At 32.7% G+C, this 22517-nt stretch overlaps 1 protein-coding gene across 2 annotated transcripts in view; it reads right to left on the reverse strand.

Annotated features, from left to right (window-relative positions):
* Positions 1-22517, reverse strand: part of LOC308631479 (arf-GAP with SH3 domain, ANK repeat and PH domain-containing protein 1-like) — an 88106-nt gene that overhangs the window by 35619 nt on the left and 29970 nt on the right. For both annotated transcript variants that reach the window (XM_081262725.1, XM_081262726.1), the window contains 6 exons: positions 12138-12171; positions 9502-9574; positions 4723-4819; positions 2535-2633; positions 1908-1939; positions 1739-1811 (listed from right to left, as the gene is read on the reverse strand). In XM_081262725.1, coding sequence (XP_081118851.1) covers positions 1739-1811; positions 1908-1939; positions 2535-2633; positions 4723-4819; positions 9502-9574; positions 12138-12171 — 408 coding nt within the window. The remainder of the gene's footprint in view (positions 1-1738; positions 1812-1907; positions 1940-2534; positions 2634-4722; positions 4820-9501; positions 9575-12137; positions 12172-22517) is intronic.

Raw genomic sequence — 22517 nt, forward strand, 5'->3', positions numbered from 1 at the left:
AGTGACTTAGACTCTACTGTTATCAATGAACATCTTGCATATGTAATATTTTTCTACATTACTCTAAAAAAATGTGTTCTTCTGTAAGACTTAGTCTGTTCAGTCCTGCATGATTATCAATCTCCTTGTCATAAACTGCTTTTTACCCCCTTGAGGTGTCTCAGCATTTCAGCCACTGTTCAACTGGATACCTACCAGTTGACTTGTAAATTACTCCTTCCCCTGTCTAGCCCTTCGGCTCCTGAACTTGAGAAGACCTCTTTTATATCACCTTAGCATCAACAGTTTATTTGAACCAAGAATTATTATGTTCCCTATGAGAACAGAGTAAAAAGGTGCAGGAATAATGGCTTTCCTAGAGCTAGGATTCAGCAGAGACTAAAGGAATGAGGTTACCAGTAAGAGGCAGAAAATGGGGGAAGCTTAAAAGGCTGTAGCTAGACACAGAGTGAAGCATTAAATGGGTCAGTATTTGTCTGAAAATATAGGGATTGGTGAGGAGCCATCAAGATGACAGTAAAATTAAGGGAAAGGATAAAGTGTTAGGCTGAACGCATGAAAGATTTCTGGGTAATTTTAAAAGCTGGCCTTTTATCTTCTAGAGAGGTTCATAGTCACATTTGCGTTGTAGCTAGATGGCTCCAAATGCTGAAGATAGGATGAGTGTGGAGAGCATATGCATGAGCAGAAATGAATAAGAAGGTGGCAGGAGTGCCAAATAGAGGGAAGCAGGCCAGAATGGAAAAAATGTTCCATGAAAAATAGAGGATATATCATTTTCTGGGACCAGTGTAGAATGAAGTTCCATTAAGTAATAAAGGACAATGCTGGGTCTCTGGAATAAGAGGCTCTGTACTGTTACACAAGGTTTCAAATGACATGTAGAATAAAACACACCAACTGTTTAAGTTCTTTGGGTTTACCATGTAATATTTGAATTTCTCATTTTTGTATGTTACGGGACTCATTTTAGTGCTTGGGGGTCAGTTTTCTGAATCTTGGATTTACCCAACCTTCCAATGAATAAGAGAAAAAGCTTTGCGGCAGAGCCACTGCTTAGCATGCCAAAGTATCCGTGTTCAGTCCCCACCATTGAAAAGTAAACTAAAAACAAAAGCAAACAAAAAAAGAAAGAAAAGCATGAAGAGGGAATATATAAAGTGGTTTGTGTAAGTATTTTTGAATTTACAACTCTGGGTCAATAAAAATCATAAAAGAGTAATTTCCTAAAAATACTCTATTAGTTTTATAGAAAATGAATAATATAAAGAATACACAATAATACTTTGTATGGTTTAATACAGAGATAATCACAACTGATGAAGGACATAGAATCCACAGCTGCATAAAGTACAACACGGGTTCAATGTAATTATTCAATAAAGTGGGTATTATATTAGAATTGAAATTAAATTTTGATTGGGTCTTGTTTCACACACTATACTTAATCTCTGGGTTCAGACACATATTTTTATGTTCATCTCCCAAGATTTGGAAATTATTGGCAGCTATGCAATAAGTTTTTATAAAATTTTGGAGGAAAATAGAGCCTCATAATTCACCTAACAGGTATAAGAATTCCGGGAAATTTAATTTTAAAAATGTCTGAGATAAAGATTTTTTTAGAAATCATTTTGTTGTGACTTTAAAGATATAATTTTAAACTTGTATGCCAATATAGACACTGGAATGTGTATGTATGTGTGTATGTATGTATATGTATATATATTTTTTTTACCTGATTTGCATACCCTTTCTTCTGTTGTCCCCACTGTATTCTTTTGAAGAAAATACCTCCTGTCTAAGATAGGCTGTATGGGTTTGGAAAGTAGATATTAAATACGTGTTGTACATTTTATACTATACACAGTTAATAATTCAAGATAAACATAGAAGTTTATAATTACCTGCACAACAGGATGTGTGAAATTCTGAAATACTGAAAAGCAAAAGGGATACACAATCCACAAAACATGAATATGACAAAATCACCCACACCTTCCTGCTGAATTGACATGGAGTCAAGTTCGAAGGGTTAGCTTTGATAAATAATATTTTAACATTTGGACTTCTGTGTTTGCTGGTTTTTGTTGAGTACAGCAGCATGATTCAAATATATTGAAGAAAAACATCCAATATTAGTTTAATTAAGCAAAGAGTTAAGTTTTCAAAAGTGAGATTACATTTCCAATTACCACAAATATAATAGGGAATGCACACATACCAAGTAAAGGTGCGGATTGATTGAGGGAATGGGAATATCTAATCAGAGGAGCAAAGGAGAAACTTTGGGGCATAAATATATAAAATAAACAAAATAATTTAACAGCAGGTATGTTTAATGTAGCCTCTCACAATCATTTCATTAACTTTATTACAGGTATGTATATCCTGTTCCTCCATTGGTCCTACAATGTAGTAAGTCCAAAGTGTGATAACCATCAAGTGGAAAGTATAATTCATTTGCATTGAGGAAAGTTCTGAGAAATGATCAGCTTTGGTATACATTTATTATAATAATCATTTTTCCATACCCATGGAGGACAGTGCTATATCTTCTTTTACTGTATCCTCTGGTCTGACCCACTCAAAGTTTCTTGATTCATTCATTTGAGAAGACATAGGAACTGTATCTAATAAATAATTTTTAATAAGCATAAAATATTAATATATGGTAATCCAAAGGGGAAAAGTGAACTGAAATGCAAAAGAATTATCAGACATGAAAAACCTTTTATATTTCAAATTCATTAGCATATATACAAAAAATAACAGCTTTGGTATTCAACAAATTAACCTAAAGAGTCTGCTGTTTACAAAATGAGCCTTGTTTGATATAACTTCTTAGACTTTCAAAGATTTTCATAAAATATCTGTCATATCAAAATACTAGCTATTTAGAGAAAAGGACTTGGCAGAGTAATTGAGTGCATTCCTAGCATGCCCAAAGCCATGGTTTCATTAAAGAAAAAAACTAATTGTCGTTTTAAATGCCCCATGTTTCTTAAATGCTATGTTTCTGATCTCAAATACTGATATAAATACATCCCTATACTTGGTAGTTATGGAGCAAAGGAATTAAAGTGGCTGGTTGCCCCAATTCTAACAGTTTCCCCTGCTTAAAACCATCTCTGGACCAGTAACTCTCACTTTTGTTTGAAGGCAAATATAGTGAAACCAGCTGAAATGCATTACCTCAGTCTCCTTAATTATTACCTTCAAAATTACCTAGCTAATTTTATTCCCTCCTCACTAACCCCTCCCTTTGATTTTCAAAAGCTATCTCTAGACCTGTAGTCTTGATTCTTTTTTTTTGTTGTTGTTGTTGTTTAGATTATTCCCACTACTTTTTCTTCCCAATGCAGTAACTGTATCTTAAAAATACAATTTTTAGGAGCTGGGTTTTGGCTCAGTCTTAGGGCGCTTGTCTAACACATGTGAAGTACTGGGTTGAATCCTCAGCACTATATAAAATAAATAATATAAAGGTATTGTGTCAATTTACAACTCAAAAAATCTTTAAAAAAATACAATTTGGGGGCTTGGGTTATGGCTCAGCGGTAGAGTGCTTGCCTTGCATGTGCAAGGCTCTGGGTTCCATCCTCAGCACCACATAAAAATAAATAAATAAATAAATAAATAAATAAATAAATAAATAAATAAATAAAGTTATTGTGTACAACTACAAAAAATATTTTAAAAAATACAATTTCTATGTTTCATCCATTTGTTCTTCCCCTTTGCCAACAGACATAATCAAAAACAAAGCAAGATTTATGCTCTAATTTAATATAGTTATGCCATGAACTAAGACACAATGGCTCTTAATTTAGATTTTCTAAAGGGCAATTCATTCAACTGCTCTTGCAAATCAGAATGTAGTCTGTGGATCAAGGAGCATTGGAAGCATCTTTGAATGTATTCAGGATGTAGAACCAAAGACCTGCTGAGTCAGAACATACATTTTGTACATGGTCCCCAACATATGATTCAATAAAATTTGAGAGTTCTTATGCATGCTTAATCTTCTACCAATTCCTCTAACTTAACAGGCCTATTTGATGTTTCTTTTTGCTTTGTTATTTTGTTATTGGTACTGGGGATTGAACCCATGGGTGTCTAACTACTGAGCAACATCCACATCCCTTTTTATATTTTATTTAGAGAAAGGGTTTTGCTGAATATCTGAGGGCCTCATTCAGTTACTGAGCTGGCTTTAAAATAAAAATTATTTCTCCGTCTTCAGCCTCCAGAGCCACTGGGAATATAGGCATGCACCATGTGCCTGGCCATTTATTTCACCTATTTAAAATTCTCCCTATTTTGTACTCTAATTTGTAGATGTATCAGAAGTCATAATCTTTCCAAGGAATGTTTTATCAGGCCATCATCAATGTGCATCTGCTTATTTTTTCTTTTTCTTTCTTTCTTTCTTTTTTTTTTTGGTTGTTGTTGTCTATAGTCTTTTCTCATTCTTCATTTCCGAATTCTTCTCTCCCCTTTCTTATGTCCCAACTTTCCTCTAATTTCAGCAGGTCTGGCACTAATAACTCAGCTCCTCTAGGACCACTCCAACTTACCCTGTGGTTGCAACTTGATAAGACACACTATTTCAACTCCCATACTATTTATTATTTTCATTTCTTCCACTATTAAATCATACTAGTGCTCATGTTTTAAACATGCATTATATCCAATGATTTTATAATGAGTGGTTCTTACCTTCTGTATGTCCATTTATACCATCTTTTTCTCTTTGATGTGCATCACCAAATGAATGACCAACACTATTCTGAGGAAGAATCTGAGCGAGAGTTGTCTGGTAAAATTAAACAACTAATGAATTATATGAAGATTGCCTAATCAGTATTCTAAGGAGACACTTAATTTTCCAGATTTGAAATAAATTAGATTTAAAAACTAGAGAAGTATACATTAAAAATTGAAATATTTTATATCACAGTGTTATATATACTCTGCAAATCAGCCAAATATTATATTCATTTGTCTACTAACTCTATAAAACCAGGATAGAAGGACAATAGAGAACTATCAACACGAGGGCTAGGTTTGTGGATCATATATATATGAGATAATGGTGTTCATTATAACTTATACAGAAATGCATATATTTAGACAAATCTTACTGCCCAGTACATTTTCTAACCCTTCCAATATCTCTCCACTAATCTACCAAAAGCAGTTGTATGAGGACAGTTTATACTAAGGGCTACCTCCATTTGAAAATCTAAGATATTTCAATTTAAAAACCTCATAATGCATCCCAGGGTCTAAGAAAAACCTCAGTAAATGAATTCTAAAACCAATACAAGAAAAGAATTAATTAAAGTCAGAGCCAAAATTATAAAATAGATAATTTTTTTAAAAAACATAGTAATAACGAAACAAATAGTTTGTTTTTAAAATGGTAAATAAAATTGATAAACCCTTGGCCAAGGGAACTAAAAGAAAAAAGAAGATACAGATGAATAAAGCTAGAAACAAAAAGTGAAATATTAAAACAGATACCACTGAAATCCAGAAGATCTCTAGAGACTATTAGAAAACTTATATTTCAATGAATGGGAAAAATTTAGACTATTTTAAAGAATAAAATCAAAAGATAAATAGATCTAAGTGATATTTATGAAATATGTCATTAAATGTTGAATCAAATAGATAGAGAAAACCATAGCTCAATAACAAGCAATTAGGTTGAAGCAATAATAAAAAGCCTTATCGACCAGAGGTTCAGAGGTGAATACATGGCTAAATTTTATCAAATATTTAAAGAAGAACTGATATTAATCCCCCATTACATTTAAGAGCAAAGGAAAGATGCTTCCAAAGCAATTCTGAAAAGTATTACCCTGACTGGAAAAGTGAAGATTGGACAGAACAAGAAAAAAATAGATATCAATATCCTTGAGGAACATAGTATAAAAATTCTCATAAAATCTTTGCAAACCACATTCAACAACACATTACAAAATAACATACATATCAGGCATAGTGGTGTAGGTCTATACTCTCAGAAAAGCATCAGGTTGTTTGAGGAACACTGTAATTTCAAAGCCAGCCTGGGAAATTTAGTGAGACCTGTTATCAAAGTGAACAATAAAAGATGCTGGGGATGTGGTTCCTTTGTGCCATGCTCCTGGTTTGAGACTCTAGTCACATACAAAAAAAAAAAAAAAATCCATAAAAGCTGATTTTGATCCAGGATGATTCAATACATGCAAATCAATAAAACTAATACATCACATATAGAATCAAGAGCAAAATTACATGATCTTTTAAGAAGCGGCAGGAAAAGCCTTTGACAAATTCAATGGCCCTCATGACAAAGCCCTGAGAGATTAGAAATAGGAGAATTTTATTACAATAAAGACGAAGTATACCAAATACAAAGCCAATAGTAAAATGAAGAACATTTTCTCTAAAATCAGGAAATACACAGGATGTTCATTGCTGCCAATCTCACTAATCACAGTACTTAAAATTTTAGAAAAAGAGAAAGAAATAAAAAGGATTCAAATAGGAAAGTTAAAATGTTAAATTATTTCTATATGCAAATGATTTAGTCCTATTCTTAGAAGAACATAAATAATATATTATGAAAATTCTACTTTGATGAATGAATTCATCAGAGTAACAGGATACAAAATAAACATATAAAAATAAGCTGTTTGTCTACATACCATAGCAAACCTAGAGAGAATAAAGCAAGAGTAATAGCTCATTCAAATAACTTTAAAAATAGCTAGGAATAACCCTAAACAAGAAAGTGAATGACCTCTTCAAGAAAAATTACACATTGAAGAAAAAAAAATAAGAAAACAATAGGAAGAAAAAAGATCTGCTATGTTCATAGAGAAGAATTAATATTGTGAAAATGGGCATAGTACCATTAATGAATTATAGATTCCATGTATTCCCATTCAAATTCAAATGATATTGTTTGCAGAAATGGGGGGAAAATAACTACTTCTAAATTTGTATGGAAGAAAAACAAACAAACAAACAAAAATACTTAGACAAAGTGATACTGATCATAAGAGAAACAATGGATAAACCACAATGCCCAATTTCAAAATATAAAACAGAGCTATAGTAATAAAAACCATGGTCCTGGTGTAAAGAAAGACCCATAGACCAATGGATAGAAAAGAAGTCAGAGAGCAAACCCAGGGGTACAGTCATGTGATACTAGGCAAAGACACCAAAAACATATTTTGGAGAAAAGACAAACAACATTTTAGAAATAGTGTTGGAAAAACTAGATATCCGTATGTAAAAGAAGAAACCTAGATGCCTATTTTCTAACACTGTACAAGAGTTTATTCAGAAAGGACTAAAGACATATGTACCAGACTAGAAGGTTTACAAATACTAGAAGAAAATATATGGAAAACACTTCAGTATGTAGGCAATAATTTCCTGAATAGAGCTCCCTACAGCTCAGAAAATAAGAGCAACAATGGATAAGAGAGGGTGCATCAAACTGAAAAATTCCTGCATAGTAAGTGAAACACAAAACAGTAAGAAGTGGTAGCCTCCAGAAATGGAGAAAAGCTTTGCCAGCTATTCTTCTGACAGAGGATTAATATCCTAAAAATATTAATGCAAATATCTTAACACCAGAAAAACAAAAACGTTTTCAATAAATGAGCAAATGCACAGCTAGTTCTCAAAATAAGAGATACAAATGGCCAACACTTCAGGGAAAAAAAAAACCATAACATCTTTATCAATCGGGAATATGCAAATCAAAACAACATCAAGCTCCCATTTTCCACCATTCAAAAAAGCAATCATCAAGAAGGCAAATAATACTGGAAGATGAGGAGAAAAACCTCTTACATGTGAATGGCAGGAACATAAATTACTATATCACTATGGAAATTCATATGAAGGCTACTCAAAAACTGAACATAGAACTACTTTATTATTCAAATATACTACTCAGTACTTACCAGAAAATATTAAAGTCAGCTTATTTTAGAGATAAACATATGCCCATCTTGCCATGACATTATTGATATTAGGCAAGTTATAGAATCAGGCTAGATGCTAGTTAATAAAAGAATGGATAAAGAAAATGTGGTATATATAAACAAGAAAGATTTCTATGCATAGAGAACAACAAAACTAAGTTAATTTTAGGAAAATGAATAAAACAGGGAAGCATAATGTTAAATAATATAAGCCAGACTCAGGAAACAAGTATCATATATTTCTCTCACATGGAAAACTAGAGGTGGAAATGTTCAACATAAAAATAGATGAATAATAAATTTTATCCATTAGCTTTTCATACCTGAAATAAAATTAAAGTAATTTCAAAAACAAAAGATATCGTTTACATTTAACCTTATTTTAGCTTCTTCAGGATATTTGCAAATATATTTCCTAACCTGGAATAGTTCATAAAAATAGTAGTGTTTTACAATAAACATTAAAGTAAGTAAATACAGAAACATCTAAAATTTGAAATTTCAAAATTTGACATAGAATCTATATATTTTAAGAAACTATAATGGAAAAACAACAATTCTGAAACTAAAGTATTACCATACAATTATTGAGTGTTTCTGCTTCCAGAACTGGTTATTACTTTGCACACACCATTTATTCTTTGATTAGATGAAGAGTAAATTTTTAAAAAATTTCATTACCTCAAATTTCTTTAGAATTTTTATTGGTTCTTTTCAGTTATACGTCAAAATAGAAGTTATATACTAGAATATAATTATAAAAGCATAGAATATAATTTGTTCTAATTCAGGACCTAGTACTTCCTTCTGTTCTTCTAATCTTTCTGCTATTTACTTATAGTTTTTTTTAAAATTACTGTCACTTTTAGTGGAAAGACTCAAAGTATGGATATGCAAGCCATTTTAATACAAGTATTAAGATACAAATTCTAGATTTCTGCGTTGCCATAATTCCCAATATTACTTTAGTATAAATATGGAGCCACGGAAAGAAATAGAGAATATAGGTCTCCGCAAATGCTATGATACCAAAATATCAAGGGTCCAAGTAAAAAAAGAAAAGTTATGTGCAATGTATATTATATATTCCAAACTAAAGGCACCAGGGAAATTCCACAATTTTATAAAAATTAATTTAGGCATGAGTATTGTAAGTCATGTAAGAATGATTTAAAAACCACAGTAATGAAAACTGATACAAAAAATCCTTGAATAAATATTATATTTCCTCTACAGTTAGAAAGCTGTTTCTAATGCAATTTTTCTTTCACTATGTATTTCACAGCCCATTGTTACTTCCAGCCCCCACGATCCCCAAGCACTTGAGAGAACAGTGATACAAAAAGCATTTTTTTAAAAAAATCAACATAATTCTTTAAAATGGATTCTTAGCAAATATTCATACAAAATATAAGAAAAAATATAGCTAAATTTTCAGCATTAACATCTTAAAACACAAAATTCAGAGCAAGAACATGAGGTTTTTTACAAAAGATCACTTTACCTTAATAGGAGCTTCATAGCTGTCCCGAACCATTGCACACAAGGAATCATCTGAGTGTGATTTTTTGATAGATCTTTAAAGCAAAAATGTATAACAAAAAATGGTGAATAGTTTTCTTTTTAAAATAAACTCTGTTTAATTAAAGGTATAACTTATTAAATGGGGTTTCTTGATTGATTAATTAAAATATGACCTCCAATTAAAAAAATAGCTTGTGTTCACCTCTTTCTGACTCTACTGCTGTGAATCTATAAAATATTCAATATAGATATTAAGGCACTCTTAGTTCCAATTCAGAGCAATAGCCAATACATGAGCAGAAACAGACAATAATTTGTTCTTGCAAATTGCCTGTCTTAAAGGCTGAATTTAAAACCCAATTAATGGCTGACATTTTTTTTCACCTGAACTGAAACAAACCTCTGGAAACACAAGACAAGATAACAAGAGGCACAGTTCTCTCTCGTGAATATCCAGGAGTCAAACACTAAGCAATGTTGTTCTTCAGCATGAAAATCACCAATAATAATACACTATTTATTCCCTCTACCCACAAATAATGCACAGAATTCTCTGGAACTTTAAAAATTATTGAAAGTTAAAAAGTGAATATATATGTTATTTAGAATACCTTTGTCAGAAACATTGAAATAAATTATAAAATTGATTTTTCCTGTATAGGTCTCACTTTATTTAGGTCCTCATAAACTAGCAAGCCCTTTAAAACCTTTACAAGCACTCAGACACCCAGGGGAAAAGACTGCCAGAAAAGCAGAGTCTTGGTATTTGTACCTCTGTTTCCCTAGCTATTATGTAAATACCCTCCTTCCTCTGGGAATCCATTTCCCAGTCACTCATCTGCAAAACTCAGTGGCAGTCTCTAAACTTGAAATCTACATCCTTGAATATTCAGATTCCTGACACAAGGTTAAACTAAATGGAGTCTCAATCATTGGCCTGTCTCAATACCTTTCCAACTACTCAACTGAAGCTTTGTAATAACTTTCCCTGCCAATCACTCCTTTGCCCAGCACTACATGTACATTTTAAGGACATCAGCAATTTGGAAAGAAAGTGAAGGTGAATGAAAACCTGTTTTGTGCCACAGATTCATGTATTCTAACAATTTCCACAGTCTGTTTCACTAGTCTCTAATCCATTCTTGCATCGCAGAGATGAAAGCAGGCAAAATACAAGCTATTAAGACTTCCTCTAAATTTTGTATTAATATGCATTTATAGAGAGCTTTTAATATTCTGTGTCCTTCATTCCTGTTTTGTGCTCATCAAACTAATCATAAACCCTAAGATTTTGGTCTCTTTTTTAAAATGCTTATTCCTACCCAACACAGTGTTGTTACTCTGGGTGAATACTTTTATAGCCCTTTCCTTCACTAGTTAAATTTTGATCCTCTACCACTGTGTTCACTTAAAAATTCTAGTCTTGTCCTCTCTAGTTGGGTTCCTATAGCCAATCTTCAATCTATTATTTAAAAAATCACCTTAAAAATGATAACCAGAAAATGTACTGAGCTCAGAATTAAGAAACTGGAGTTTAAATCTCATTGTTGTCATTGTTTGTACCCAGAAAACTCCCTTTAATATATTTAAGTTTCAGGTACATCCTCAAAACTATCATTTGGCTGGCATGTAGAACACATGCTGAAAGACTAGAAGGTTTCTAAAATTCCTTAAAATTCTGAAATTTCTAAACTTTTGATCTGTCAAAAGAAAAAAAATATTCAATTGACAAAATAAAACAGAAACTCAAAGAGAGCAAAACAGAAAATACAAATAGAAATTAAATAAAAGGTTATAGTCATAAAAAAGGAAAAAAATATAAAAGTAAAAGTCTTCATAAAATTGTTAGGGGTAGTAATCGAAGAGAAACTACCTGGAAAATCAGGAAGTAGAGAAATTAGAATGTCCTCTAAGGATTAATATAAGTAATACAACATTGTCTAAATGATGTTATTCATAACTTTCAGTAAAATAATTTCTCTAAAGCACTTGCCTGATTTTCTTGTTTATTAGAAACCATGAGGCCATAGCTCTGTGAGATTTTCCATAAAAGCTTTTCATATATTAAGAAAAAATCCTGATTACTAGTGGAACTGTCAATATGAGGACAAAATCTTGGACTACAACCTGGCTTATCAGGTAAAATATAAATCAGAATTAACACACAACTGCCTTTGACTTTCTAAATTGATGATACACAATATGAAAGCTAAAATGTGAATATATATGTTATTTAGAATACATTTGTCAGACACATTGAAATAAATTGTAAAATTGATTTTTCCTGTATAGGTCCCACTTGGTATCAACCTGTACAGTGCAACAACACAATGGAGTTGTCAGCCAGGTAAGACTACAGTCTAAACACAGGCCTGAAACTTATTAATTGCACAAATATGGGACAAATAGTCAACCTTAATGAATGACAGCTCTTTATTAGTAATTAACAGATTATAATAGCACAGATACTTTCAAAGTGCTTATAAGATAACTTTAGGAAACAAGTGTTAACTGAATGTGGTGTCTGTCCCACACTAGAATACTCAACAAATCCTTCTACCTTCACTCTCCACTTAGTTAATAGACATTTTTTATTTAAAATCTATAAATTCATACCTTCTTAATGAGTCATCTTTAAGACTTTCTTTCACTATTAAATAAAACAGTAAAATATATAATTAATCAAAAACAGAAATATAAAATATAAAATTTTATGACTCTGATGTTTTGTTATAAAATGTTCCTCCAGACCCATACTTGGAGAAATTTTTAGAATTAATATTAATTGTATTTATGACAGGTAAGTAATGAATGCATTAACAACTCCTATGTTTTCCACTTTGTACTTATCAAATGCAAGGAAGAAACAACAGAAATTATAAAAGTTTGATACTTAAAAGTAAATCATTGGTCCCATAATCATAATCCTTATTAAAAGTTGCAAAAATGAAAGAAAACCTTATCATTGTCAAATAAAGTAGCATAAATATATAAGTGTCAAACAAGGGGAGACATGATGGTGAATTAGCAGGAAGTGGATTTTCTCACAGCTCCACCATATGGGACTCAGAGAGTGAGAAAACTGCTTCTCTGTGAGGTGGGAGATAAAAGCATGCCACTGATACTCAATATTGGACAGAGACCTTGAAAACTGGGGAATTTGGGGTATATCAGACAAAGATGAGAAACAGAGCTGGAGCTTAGGATCTGATGTGGTAGGGGGAAATCAGTACATTAGGACAAAAAAAGACTGAAAAGTGATGCAGACAAGGGGCTAGTATTGTGGCTCAGTGGTAGAGTGTTTGCCTAGCATGCATGAGGCACTGGTTTCAATCCATGTAAAATAAAATAAAGATACTGTGTCTACCTAAAACTAATTATATATATGAAAAGTGCAGCAGACAGTCTTGGAATGCAGAATGTGGGACCACAGGGTCAAGCTATTCTACTCATTAAACTGTGGCATGAAAGTCACCACCAGTCTGCCTGGAATGTACACAGAGTTGAAGCTGGAGACATATTTAAACATCTGCACTGCAATGGCACAAATTCAGACTGGGAATTTAGATCCATGTGTTGGGGCTCAGTCCGATATATAAATCTGGCAGACACCATCCACAAGACATAAACTGAGCCTAGCAAATCAGGAGAATTTCTATCATGGACAGTATTTCTCCTGGGGGTAACACTAGTCAGATAGGCCAAAGAGAGCCTGTCCTCCTCTCCTCCCTCGACACAGCTGTGCCCAAGACCAGTGGCAGTTGCTTCAAAATCCTAATGAGCAGGAGTGATGGACCTTGGTGCTTGAGGGCAGACCTAAGGAGGTAAGAAAGAACAGTACCCTGAAAAAACAGAACTGGTAAAGGACTGGCATCCCTGTCCCATGAATGTAGCCCTAGGGAGAAAAGTAGAGTAGAGTCCTAGGTGTGCACTAATTTACTTATGCCCAGTAACTCCCCATGAAGTGAAACACCTGGGGCACAGACAGGACCTCACTGCCTCCCCTGAGAACATATTGTAGAACCTAGCAAGACCTATACCCTGGGGGTGGAGCCAACAGCACCTTTCACAGCTCCCCATACCATCCCATGGAGAATGGAAACTGAGAGATGGAAAGACACTTTGGAAGAGACAGCAAGCACATACTCTCAGTAACAATCCTGTTTTTTTTTTCTTTTCAGTTTTTGTATGTGTACTGATGGATACATGAAGGACATTCATATACTTGTACATGTTTGTTTATGCTTTCTCATTTGTACTATTCTGAAACATAGTTATTTTTCCTTACTCTGTTGTTAAGGGTTAAAGTTTTCAATTAGCCTATTTTGGATTGAGTTTGTGTTCTGTTTTAAACCTTTTATTTCTTTTGTTTCTATTTCTTTTCTCTTACAAACAGTCAAATTCCATTATTCTCACTTTACTCTTTATTTCTTTTACTTGTTTTTCCTTCTTCCTCATAAACAATACATCGTATATCACTTTGCTTCTGCCCTACTCACATCTTGAAACTGCTAATCCTTTTCTATCACCATTGCTTTGTTCTTCATAATGAACCCTATTTTTAATTTCTCCCAGAGCTCTTGGTTTATAAAACTCCACATACCACCACTAATGCTAAAGCAACAATTAATAAAATTGAAGCTATAGAAAATACCTATTCTTTTATTTTATGAAAGTTATAACTCATGATTACTTACCGTTGTTACTGATATAACCTGATACATTTCTGTTTATTGTGCCAACTAACTTTGTGTGAAAATAAAAATTAAGTATGCAATTTAGTTCTATATTTTTTATGCACAGTTGGTTGCAATTACTTGGCTCCCCCCCAATCTGTGAGCCACAAGATATCTACAGGATCACTAGAAATGCACTGAATAGAAGTTCTGTTGTTAGAGATCCATTTTGATACATGAATAGACACACAAACAATATGAACAAGCAAGGGAACAAAGCATGCCAAACAAACCAGAATGACTCAAAAGCAGATTCCACAAAAACCACAGTGAAGAAAATATCAGAGAAGGAATTTTGAAAGTTTATATTTCAACTGATCTATGAGATAAAAGATAATGTAAAAAGTAAAATCACAGAGAAGACACAAGAAGTAAAATATCAATAAGGAAATAGAAGTTCTAAAGAAAAATCAGTCAGAAATTTTCAAAATTCAGAAATCAATAAACCAAATTAAAAATGCAATGCAAAGCATCACCAATACACTAGATGACTTGAAGGACAAATATTCAGGTAATAAAGAAGTAGTGCATAATCTTGAAAATAAAGTTCATCATGGAGAAAAGATGTTACCAGACCATGAACAGAATTTTTTTAAAAAATATATGGGATAATAAGAAAAGGCCAAATTTAAGATTCACTGTGATAGATGAAGGTATTGAATTTCAAAACAAAAAATGAACAATCTTTTCAATGAAATAACTGAAAATTTCCAAAATCTTAAGAATGAAATGAAAAATTAAACACAGGAGGTATATACAATTTTAAATATATAGAATTACAACACACCTAGCCACAATAGTATGAAAATGCTTAACATACAGAATAAGTATAGAATTTTACTTATAATAGAATTTTAAAACCTGATAGTGAAAAATGATTGGTCATATTCAGAGGCAAACCGATCCAGATCTCAGCTGATTTTTCAAAGACCCTAAAAGCTAGGAGGTCTTGAAATAATATATACTAAGCTCTGAAAGAAAACGGATTCTGCATAGAATACTAAATTATATCAGATTTTAATATGAGATAATAACATCCATAATAAACAAAAGTTAAAAAAATCACAACTAGAAAGCTGGCATTATAAAACACACTCAATAAATATTTTATTAAGAAAAAATAAAATATGCAAATAAAAACATACAGAAACTAAAACTAAAAGAATAGTTAATCAAAGTAGAATCTATTTCAACTTGATAACTAGAAATGAACCAAAATAACAGGAAACATAAATCATCTCTCAATAATAACACTGAATGTTAATGGACTCAACACATCAACACACATACACTGGCAGATTGATTTGGAAAAAAAAGAACCCAACAATAGCCTGTCTCCGAGAGACTCACCTCTTAGACAAATATATACACAGACTAACTGTGAAAGGATGGGAAAAACATATCATTCACATGGATCTTATAAACAAAGTGTATCTATTTTCATGTCTGATATAATGGACTTTGAGCAAAAGTTCATCAGAACACATAAAAAATTCCATTTTCATACTGCTTAGTAGAGTAATACAACAGAAAGAAATAATAGTGGTAAATATATATGCTCCAAACTATGAAGCATCTGAGTAATCAAAGAGCTCCTTCTCAATATAGAGAATCAAACAGATCACAACACAGTAATATTGGGAACTTTAAGATGTGTCTCTCATCACTAGAAAGATCATACCAACAAAAATTAAATATAAAATTAAAATTACAATAAATAATTTAGACTTAACAGAAATGCACAGAATATTTTACTCGTCAATGACTGAATACATTTTCTTCTTAGCTGCACAGGGAACATTTTCCAAAATAGACCATATTTTAGTACATAAAGCAACATTTCACAAATACCAAAAATAGAGCTAATACCTTGAACTCTCTCAGACCATAATGGAATAAAACTAGAAATCAACAAGATGAAAATTTTTAAAAAAACTAACACTAGGAGACTAAATTCACTATTGAATAATGAACAGATAGATGAACAAATCAGAGTTTAAATAAAAAAATTAAATGTAAATGAGAATAGTGATACAATATATAAAAACCTTTGGGACACTATGAAGGTAGTTCTAAGAGAAATGTTTATAGCATTGAGCCCACACATTAAAAGAATAGAAAATTACTCAGTAAAATAATCTAACATTATATCTTAAGGACCTAGAGAAAAACACTAAAATCAGCAAAATAAAGGAAAAAATAAAAATCAAAGATGAAATTGACAAAATCAAGATGTAAAAACTGAAAAAGAAATGAATCAAAAATTTTTTAAATGAACAAAATATATAAATATTAACCAAGCTATCAGAGAAAAATGAAAAGTACCAAAACTTATGGTGAAAATGGAAATATCAGCACAGATACTACTGAAACAGAGCATAAATAGAAGCTATTTTTTTCAAAATCTATACTCCAATAATCTAGAAAATCTAAGACATCAGTAAATTCCAGGAGACATGAGCTACCCAAATTTAACCAGAAGTATATAGAAAATTTAAAGAGATCAATTTCAAATAATGAGAATAAAAAGGTCATCAAGACTCTACCAACAAAGAAAAGCCTAGGACCAGATGGATGCTCAGCCAATTTCTACCAAACCTTTAAAGAAGAACCAATACCAATCCTCCTCAAATTATTTCATGAAATTGAAAAAGAGGGAATTCTTCAAATTCATTAAATGAAGCCTATCTCACACTGATACTAAGTCCAGACAAAGATACATCAAGAAAAGAAAAATTCAGACTAATATCCTTGATGAACATAGATGCAAAAATCCTCAATAAAATACTGCTAAATCTCATACAAAAATAGATTTTAAAAACTTAGTGCACATGACCAAGTGGGTTTCATCCCAGGAATACAACACTGATTCAACAAATGGAAATCAATAAATGTAATTCATCACACAAATAGATACAGAGATGAGAACACTTGATTATCAAAATAGATGCAGCATCTATTTTTTACATAAAACCCCATCTATTCATGCTTTAAACACTAGAAAAAATAGGAATGAAGGAATCATACCTCAACATTGTAAAAGCTATACATGACACACCCAAAGACAACATAATTATGAAGGGAGAACAACTACAGAATTTCTTCTAAAAACTGCAATGAGACAGGGATGCCCACTTTCACTACTTCTATTAGTACACAATGCAACTCTTAGCAAATACAAAATGTAGAGATAATACTCTGCAATCTATCAGATCATAAGTGAATAAAACACCAGAAGACCAAATTCACGACTGAATGATAAATAGAGAGCTGAACAAATCCCATCCTTTAATCTCTTGCCAGAGCAGTTTGGCAAAGGAATGTAGTTAAAGGGATATGAATAGGAAAGGAAGGGCTAAAATGAGCACTGTTTGAAGAAAATGTGATTCTATATTAAGAAGATTCCCTCAAAAAAAAAATACTCACTAGAAAGCTTCTAGAACACAAATGAATTCATCAAATTTCAGGATTCAAAAGTAACATTCATAAATCAACTTTGTTTCTATACTCCAATAAAAGATGAGCTAAATGAGAAATTAGGAAAATTATCCTATTCAAAATAGCATAAAAAAACACTTGGGAAACAATCTAACAAAAAAGGTAAAAGACCTCTACAATGAAAATTACAGAACACTCAAGAAATAAATTGAGGAAGGTCCTAGGAATGGAAAGACTTCCCATGTTCTTGGATAGGCAGAATTAATATTGTCAAAATTACCATACTACCAAAAGTGCTATAAAATTTCAATGCAACTCCCTTCCAGAGCCCAGAGAAATGCTCTCCCTTCCAGAGCCCAAAGAAACAGAAAAAGCAATAAAGAAATTTACTTAGATAAGCAAGAGACCCAGAATACCCAAAACAATACCTAGCAAGAAAAATGAAGCAGGAGGTATCACAATATCAGACTTCAAATTACACTACAGAGCTATAAAGACAAAACCAGTATGGTATTGGCAACAAAACAGGTAAGACCACCAATGAAACAGAAGACAGAGACAAACTCACATAAATACAATTACCTCATACTAGACAAAGGCACAAATATCATATACTGGTGCAAAGATAGCCTCTTCTACAAAAGGTGCTGAGAAAATTTGAAATCCATATGTAGTAGAATTAAATTGAACCCTAATCCTCCCACCATGCACAAAAACTCAACTCAAAGTGGATCAATTACTTAGGTATTAGACCAGAATCCCTGCACTGGATAGAAGAATACGTAGGCCCCAAACCCCAACATATCAGCTCAGGAACTGACTTATTAATAAAATCTCTAAAGCAAAAGAAGTTGTTGGTGGGCCTGACCTTGGATCTACACGGAGGAATGCTCATCTTTCTCATTGTGCAGCAGGGATGTCCTAAAATACAACACTATGTTTTGTGACAGAGTGTTGTCAGAACACTGGCAAGCACCATTTACCTGCTCCTTTGACAAGAAATTACTCCCCAGTTGGTACAAGGCAGTTGCTAGACTCTTGGTGGCAGGACTCCCATAATATTATATGTTGTGTATCCCCTCTGGCCTCTCATGACTGCTATATGTAAATTGGAACATAGCCACTATGAAAGCTAGTTTTGCTGCATAATATAGCAGAAGCAATTATCTGCAACTGTCTTTGGAGGGGTTTCTGTATGCCTTCAAGCTCCCAAGAGTAGATGCTGAAAGGGCAGGCCCCTCAACACAAAGTAAAATCAATTGTCAATAAATGGTGCTCCATCAAACTAAGAAGCTTCTTCACGGCAAAGACAAAAACCCAGAACATGAAAAGTGAGCCAACACAATAGGAAAAAATACCTTTGCCACCTGCACATCAGAAAACGCATTAACTTTCAGGATACATAAAATAATAATAATAATAATAATAACAACAACAACAACAACAAAGCTTAAAAACTAATAACACCATCACCCACCTCCACCCATTTAATAAATGAGCAAAGAAATTCAACAGGCACTTCACAGAAGAAATACAGATGGTCAACAAATGTATGGGAAAAAAACATCTACAGAAATTAGAGAAAAGCAGTAAACAGATCAGGAACAGAAAGCTTACAAAGACATTCCAGTGTAGGAGACAGCAAATATGCTCATCTCTTACTTCCAGCTACTTTTTCTATCTTATGTGTGGTACAAACAAAACTTTACTTCCCCTAGGGACAAAAGTGTTGAAAGATGACAACCTTCAGAGTTTCTACACTCTTATCCATACCACATGGTCATAGGGAAATACAGAAAGAAGCACTACGGAGGTAGTAGCAAGTTGTTATGTAGTAATAGCTGATATGATAAAACATTTAAATAGGCTATGAACTCACTCATGCTTTCAGAATGAGCCAAACATTGTCTCTCCATATAGAAGAAATTCTTTCCCACTTCATTAAAACTATAAAACAATACAACAACAAACACATAAGACATTTACTCTGAGAGAATCTACTGGTAGGGCAGAGGAAAGAGCTAAGTGGTAATGTATTGCATAGAATGAAGGAGCTCTGGCTTCAATCCCAACAGTGAAATAAATAATGATGATGATGCTGACAATGATGATGATGATGATGCTGATGATGATGTGGAGGAGGAGGAGGAGTACAAAAGACTTGTACTGTTAAAATTATATAGACTGAGTTTATATTCACCACTCAAAAGAAGAGGAGTATTTCAATTCATGCATGCTATTCACATTCTAGTCTTATTTCACATGGCAAGGTAGATGTAAAAGACCATTTGATGACAATTTTATAAACTATGACTTTTTTAAAAAATATTTTTTAGTTGTAGTTGGACACAATTTCTTTATTTTATTTATTTTTATGTGGTGCTGAGGATCGAATCCAGTGTTTATCATGTGCTAAGTGAGCACTATACTACTGAGCCACAACCCCAGCCCAAACTATGATTTATTGAGACTTTTAAATTCCATAAAGTAGAGTTTATCTGGTCCCAGGAGAGCAGGATGGTCCATTTAGTACTGTCTTATACAATATGATGTCAATTTTCTCAATCCTCCTCATTAAGTGGAAGATGTTTAGAGACTTCACACTTCTTCAGCATGCAATCTATATACCCTCATGACCTATACTGATGTAAAAACGTACTAAAAGTGGAAGACAACAGCTTTAAATGTAGCCCACTCACAGAGAATGTGCCTCAATTTCATGATGTTATTGGTTCAATCACTGGCACCACAAAAGCACTGAGATTTTTTTTAAAATGTATTTTCCCTTTCCTATTTAATTGTTACCTGAATGATTCATGGACATTTATACATATTCATAATTCTTTTTTACATTTGTAGTTCTTTTTTGGTACTGGGGATTGAACTTGGGGATATTCAACAACTGAGCCACATCCCATCCCTGCTTTGTATTTTATTGAGAGAAAGGGTCTCACTGTGTTGATTAGCACCTAGCCATTGCTGAGGCTGGTTTTGAACTCACAATTCTCCTGTCTCGGCCTACCAAGCTGCTGGGATTATCGGTTTGTACCACTGAACCCAGAGATTTCTAGCATTATTGAAGCAACTTATTTTTCATAAATCAATATTTTGACCTACCAATAAAGAAAAGTCCACAACTAGATAAATTCTCCAGCAATTCCTATCAAACCCTTAAAGAAGAACTAACACCAATACTCCTCAAATTATTCCATGAAATAGAAAAGGATGAAACACTTCCAAACTCATTCTATGAAGGAAGAATAATCCTGATACCAAAACCAGACAGAGATACATCAAAGAAATAAAACTTTGGACAAATATCCCCGATGAACATACATGCATCAACTCTTAATGAAATACTGAAAAAAACTACATACAAAAACATATTAAAAACATAGTGCACCATGATCAAGTGGGGTTCATCCCAGGGACACAAAGTTGGTTCAACCTATGGAAATCAAACAGGATTCATTAATAGACTTAAAAAACATAACATAATTATCTCAATAGTTGAAGAAAGAGCATTTGACAGAATACAGCATTCATTCATGTTCAAAATGGTAGAAAAAATAGGGATAATACAAATGTAACTGAACATTTTAAAAGCTCTATACCAAAAAACCCAAGACTAACATGATTCCAAATGGAAAAAAATGAAACATTCTTTCTAAAAACTAGAAAAAAGACAAGGGTACCCTCTTTCACCACTTCTATTCAACATATGAATATTGAAATTCTAACCAGAGCCGTTTGGAAAAAGAGATTAAAGAGATATGAATATGAAAAGAAGAGCTCAAAATATCCCTATTTGCTGACAACAATATTTTATATGTAGAAGACACAAAACTGCACCACAAAATTTTTAAAACTCATAACCACACTCAGCATAGTAGCAGGATATAGAATTAACACTCATAAATCAATTATGATCCTGTATACAAATTATGCATCAGCTGATGAATCACAATGGATTCAAAACAATATAAAAAATAAAATAATCAGGAAACAATCTAAGAAGTGAAAGACCTCTATTATGAAAATTACCAAACACTAAAGAAAGAAATTGAAGAAGACCGTAGAAGATGGAATATTTCAAATGTTCATGGATTGGCAGAATTAATGTTACCAGAGTTGACATACTACCAAAATGCTATAGTTTTAATGCAACTCCTATTAAAGTGTCAATGATATTTCACAAAGAAATAGAAAAAGCAGTCATAAAATTCACTTGGAAAAACAAGAAGCCCAGAATATTCAAAACAATCCTTAGTGAAAAAAAGTGAAGAAGACAGCAGACATCACAAGATCCGACCTCAAATTATACTATAGTGCTACAAAAATGGCATGGGATTGGCACCAAAACAGGCAAAATGTCCAATGGAACAGAAAAGACATCACAAAGACAAAAATCACATGCATACTGTCTTGTTAATTTAGACAAAGGCACCAACAACATACATTGAAAGAAAAGACAGCCTCTTAAACAAATGGTACTGAGAAAACTGAAAATATGCATGTGGCAGAATCAAATTGAACCCCTACCCCTATCCCTGCACAAAACTCAACTCAAAGTACATCAAGGAACTAGGCATTAAACCAGACATCCTGTACCCACTAGAAGAAAATATAGGCCCAACTTTCCATCATCTTGGCTTAGGAACTGACTTCCTCAACAAGACTTCTAAACTGCAACAAATAAAATCAAGAATCAATAAATGGGAAGGAAACAAAAAGCTTTCTCACAGGAAAGAAAATTATCAAGAACACGAACAGAGAACCTACAAAATGGGAGAAAATCTTTACCACCTGCACCTCAGAACAT

This window comes from Spermophilus citellus (genome assembly GCF_964194105.1).
Source record: "Spermophilus citellus genome assembly, chromosome: 12".
NCBI lineage: Eukaryota > Metazoa > Chordata > Mammalia > Rodentia > Sciuridae > Spermophilus > Spermophilus citellus.